General features: G+C 40.6%; 1 protein-coding gene across 1 annotated transcript in view; it reads right to left on the minus strand.

Moving 5' to 3' along the window:
- The window catches only part of LOC117533393 (retinol-binding protein 2-like), a 5,454-nt gene extending 208 nt beyond the window's left edge, over positions 1 to 5,246 (minus strand). The window contains exons 1-3 of the mRNA XM_034197094.1: positions 5,083 to 5,246; positions 2,309 to 2,487; positions 2,088 to 2,189 (exon numbers count right to left, since the gene is read on the minus strand). Coding sequence (XP_034052985.1) covers positions 2,088 to 2,189; positions 2,309 to 2,487; positions 5,083 to 5,155 — 354 coding nt within the window. The 5' untranslated portion in view covers positions 5,156 to 5,246. The remainder of the gene's footprint in view (positions 1 to 2,087; positions 2,190 to 2,308; positions 2,488 to 5,082) is intronic.
- Between the last annotated feature and the right edge of the window lie 365 nt (positions 5,247 to 5,611).

A 5,611-nucleotide genomic window follows, 5' to 3' on the forward strand; every position in this document is an offset into this window, starting at 1 on the left:
ATTACATCTACAAGTGTTATAGATAGCGCTTCAATATCTCGTTTCTTGTCATTGCGATAATGTAAATGTAATCGAGGGTTGGGAAATATTTCATCTTCAGTAGGTGAACGGAGTGTTTTTCCTTTTGAATAATCTTATCTGGGCCATGCAGCTAAAAAGAGTGCATGTAGTTCATTAAAGGTCCCCTATTATACTGTTGTTCATCAATATATTATAGTTCTCAGATACAACACATGTCTCTGACATGTCTGAAACACCAAATGGTCAATGGTGCTCTAGGAGATTCAGGTGATAAGGTGGGGGGGTACCTTGGTTGCTGATTGGCTAATGGTTACACAAGCCAAAACATCGTTATGACATCATAAAGTGGCCAAAAACTGATCAGCTCATTTTCAGAAAGGTTTTTATAGAAATGGATCAGGACAAAAAGAGACATGTTGATGTAGAAGAGACATGAAGAAGAGGGGACACATGTTGATGTAGAAGAGACATGAAGAAGAGGGGACACATGTTGATATAGAAGAGACATGAAGAAGAGGGGACACATGTTGATGTAGAAGAGACATGGAGAAGAGGGGACACATGTTGATGTAGAAGAGACATGAAGAAGAGGGGACACATGTTGATATAGAAGAGACATGAAGAAGAGGGGACACATGTTGATGTAGAAGAGACATGAAGAAAAGGGGACACAGGTTGATGTAGAAGAGACATGAAGAAGAGGGGACACATGTTGATGTAGAAGAGACATGAAGAAGAGGGGACACATGTTGATGTAGAGGAGACATGAAGAAGAGGGGACACATGTTGATGTAGAAGAGACATGAAGAAGAGGGGACACATATTGATGTAGAAGAGACATGAAGAAGAGGGGACACATGTTGATGTAGAAGAGACATGAAGAAGAGGGGACACATGTTGATGTAGAAGAGACATGAAGAAGAGGGACACATGTTGATGTAGAAGAGACATGAAGAAGAGGGGACACATGTTGATGTAGAAGAGACATGAAGAAGAAGGGGACACATGTTGATGTAGAAGAGACATGAAGAAGAGGGGGACACATGTTGATGTAGAAGAGACATGAAGAAGAGGGGACACATGTTGATGTAGAAGAGACATGAAGAAGAGGGGACACATGTTGATGTAGAAGAGACATGAAGAAGAGGGGACCACATGTTGATGTAGAAGAGACATGAAGAAGAGGGGACACATGTTGATGTAGAAGAGACATGAAGAAGAGGGGACACATGTTGATGTAGAAGAGACATGAAGAAGAGGGGACACATGTTGATGTAGAAGAGACATGGAGAAGAGGGGACACATGTTGATGTAGAAGAGACATGAAGAAGAGGGGACACATGTTGATGTAGAAGAGACATGAAGAAGAGGGGACACATGTTGATGTAGAAGAGACATGGAGAAGAGGGGACACATGTTGATGTAGAAGAGACATGAAGAAGAGGGGACACATGTTGATGTAGAAGAGACATGAAGAAGAGGGGACACATGTTGATGTAGAAGAGACATGAAGAAGAGGGGACACATGTTGATGTAGAAGAGACATGAAGAAGAGGGGACACATGTTGATGTAGAAGAGACATGAAGAAGAGGGGACACATGTTGATGTAGAAGAGACATGAAGAAGAGGGGGACACATGTTGATGTAGAAGAGACATGAAGAGGACATAAGAAGAGGGGACACATGTTGATGTAGAAGAGACATGAAGAAGAGGGGACACATGTTGATGTAGAAGAGACATGAAGAAGAGGGGACACATGTTGATGTAGAAGAGACATGGAGAAGAGGGGACACATGTTGATGTAGAAGAGACATGAAGAAGAGGGGACACATGTTGATGTAGAAGAGACATGAAGAAGAGGGGACACATGTTGATGTAGAAGAGACATGGAGAAGAGGGGACACATGTTGATGTAGAAGAGACATGAAGAAGAGGGGACACATGTTGATGTAGAAGAGACATGAACAAGTGGGTTTTGCATAATAGGTAACCTTTAAGAAAACATTTAATTTCCTGGCAAATCTGCAAAACTTTTCTCTTATTTTATGTCACTTTTTTTCTCACCAGGTGTAGCACGTCTCCCTCGAGCCACTGCTTCCAGCCCCGATTTGCTTTCTCGCCCTTCTGAACACACACCAGCTTGTCCCCATCCCGGGTAACCGTTGTCTTTATAACCACAAAAACACACATAGTGGTTATTACTCAAATGTAGTGTTTTACAAGTGATGACAAATAATCTATATGGAAGCACTTTGGTGTAAAAAAAAACAAGAAAATAGTCCTACCATGACCTTCCGGTTGTCCAGGCCCTTTGTTTGCTCCTCGAACTCCTCCCCGATGGTGAAGTTGACCTCGTAGTTCCTGAAGGTGCTTAGCGTCTTCGTCTCAAACTTGTCTCCGTTCTGCACGATCATCTTGGTCTGGTGCAGGTGGGACGCTATCTTTCTGGTGGCAAAGTCAATGTCTGCGAGCACAGGAGTGAATGTCAGCGTTAGAAGAGAGCAAGTATTGTACTCAAGTGTGATTTAAACATTCTTTTCATTTACTTGAGTATTTCCATTTCATTATACTTAATTATTTTTACTTTACTACGTGTATTTTGAAACTTTAGTTACTTATATTAAGATGTTGCATTAAAAACACGTGTGAAGAGGCTAAGCCAAAGCTTTAAGCCACCGAGGATCCGCTTTGTTTACGTAATTGACGCACACTTGAGCTTGAAGAAGTCAGATACAAAGTTTCCCGTTTAACTCTAAGTCTATTCTACTGGTGTCCATTTAATTTAAATCACTTTTTCCATTCAGCATACAAAAATGACACTTAAACACTATGACTCCGGTAACCAAATTTCACCGTAGCATAGTTGTGTGTATGTGTGCTTTGGTGTGTTTGGTCAAAAATGGTAGAGTAAGCAAACATGAGTTCCTTCTTTTATGTCCTTAGCTCTAATTGGCCGTTATCATCTCTAACGATTAACCGGTGCAATGACTGTTTGAGATATAAAAAGATAAACATATCAAATTTATTTCAAAAAAATGTGATAGAAAGTCCTGACATCAATGTTTTGTTTATCACAATTTAGTTTGTCTTTAACAGTAAAATAACGCTATAAACAACCTAATAATGTCACATAAATGATAATATATCACGAATGGAGGCCATTTTTCTGCGGAATAAATACTTGAAGTAATTTTTGCTGATGTGTTCTAACATGCTATTTTTAGGCAATAGCACAGGTCTCTCAGATATATAAAAATACATTAAAAACATGTCTATGAAGTGTTTTGCTCAAAATACCAAACAGATCACCCATTCTAGCCATGCCTCATATCCCTCTATTTCACTTCCTGTTTCTAAAGTGCTGATTTGGGGATAAAGCTTTAAAAAAAGGAGGGGGCTGAGCTCATGCGAGACCCGGCAGCTACTGTCTAAACTAAACACTGCCGTGATGAAACGCCATATCATGGATTATCAAGGATCTGAAACAGTCTGGAGCTCAAAGGCTTTCTCTCTTGCCGGTTATACCACAAGGTGAGTTCCTTTTTACTTCCTGCTTCTTCACACACATGCTCTCCAGTACAGGTTAGCTCTGAGTGTTAGCGATGCTAATGTAAACACCGACCATATTACGTCCAAAACAGTCGGGCATTGTTTCTGATAGCAACGTTTCTGATTGGGCCGTGGGTCCACATTTCAGATATTACGTCATATCGGACGCAAATCTGGATCAGCTCCGTTGTTCCCCGTTTTTAGAGATTTGGGTACGGAGGAAAAGAGAGAGGGTTTTATTTTCTGACGCTGCGTGAGTTCCCCGACACACCGGGGACACATATTTATGTAGAGAAGACATCAAAGAGTGCATTTTGCATGATAGGCCAACTTTAAATGAGAATTTAAATGTAGGACCTTTATATCTAAAAAAATGATATGCTCAGATGCAGTACTGTGCTACTGGTCTACTGTGTTTTTAATACATTTCTTAAATTGGCTTAACATTGACAAAAATTACAAACCTAACAATATGCTATCATATGTGAAAAGAGCCATCCTGCAAACCAAATGACCTTGGATACTAAAAGTACATTTTGGAGATAATTATTTTTGAATTTCTACAGTAAGGGTTTTATCTGTAATGACGTTTTTTAAGATAATAGTGTTTCCAATGTTACTAAAATAAAGGATTTGAGAACTTCTTACACCACTGTCAGTCAGTCAGTTTGGTGAATAGTTAATAATCTTTCTGTACACTGACACACAAAAGCACACATCCACTGACACACATGTGACACTCCAGGCAGCTTATTAGGATTCTTCTTCTCTGGTTTTTCTGACAGTCTCATTTACACTTTAAAATATGACCTTTCTCCGAGTCAAATGAGTTCCTCCTCCTCGCTCGACATCGCGCTCTTAGCACCACCCGCCACATCACTCAGATATTCATATCCCATTTGCCTAAACGTGAAAATTGAATTTCGTGCCATCACTCTTACCGACGAGGCCCCTATATTTACCCATCTAAATAATATTTTTGACCAATTTCCATAAGGATGTCATTTTCCCATCCGTTCCATGGAAATGAGGTGGAGGCCTTCAGGATTCCCTGAATTTCGTTGAGTAGCCGGGATGTTTTATGAATTGCAGATAGAGTCGTGAATAATGAACGTTTTTCGGGGGCCTGATCAACGACGCTGGCCGAAAAAGGGCTCTATCTTCCTTCCTCCGTTTTTTTAAATTACAAGCTGGCCTGCTGCCTGATCCAGGGTCGGATCTCGTTTTACCATTCGGCGGATCAGGAGTATGCAGAAATGGCTGAATCAATATTTATTTGGCGCTGTAACAGACAGCAGCGGCTCTCAGAATAGAGGTTAACTTGTCCTGACAGCAGCTCAATGAGGACATGAAGCAGTGCCACAGAATTCCTCTACTTTCCTCCTCTCTCTCACTCTTTCTGTCACACAAACATCCTGCTCATTCCTCCCTCTCTACTTGGCTGCATATTTAAAGACAACCTGCTAATTGACTCTCCTTCTATACTGTAATAATTAAAAGTGGAGCTCACCGATGGCCTTCATGATGTCCTCGAATTTGTCGTTGCTCACCATCTCCCATCGTCCATTATAGTCTGCAGGCATTTTTGATCCGTTTGATGAGTGGAGATATCAGTTAACCGTACGCTTGTCAGACTAAGAGACACAGTTAAATCCCAACCCCTTTATATGCATCAGCAAATGTGTGTGTGTGTTTGTGTGTGTGTGTTCATAAAGTACAGGGTCCAACTGATAACTCCATCATTGTGTGTAGAGTATGATAACAAGTCCAAGTTTGCACCGTGCGTTGTAAACCTGCTGCTGCGCTTAATGTTCATCCTTCATATTACATTATTACATGGTTTAGTTGAATACTCGATTCTGATTGGTCAATTCAGAAGACGTGACACGTTATTAATCCAGAACAGACAGATTGCTGTCAAGGATTTATTGACCGTTGTTAAGGACGCTTATTACATGGTTTAGTTGAATACTCGATTCTGATTGGTCAATTCAGAACACGTGACATGTTGTTAATCCAGAACAGACAGACCGTTGTTA

The sequence above is a fragment of the Gymnodraco acuticeps genome, unplaced genomic scaffold (genome assembly GCF_902827175.1).
Source record: "Gymnodraco acuticeps unplaced genomic scaffold, fGymAcu1.1, whole genome shotgun sequence".
Classification (NCBI taxonomy): Eukaryota; Metazoa; Chordata; class Actinopteri; order Perciformes; family Bathydraconidae; genus Gymnodraco; species Gymnodraco acuticeps.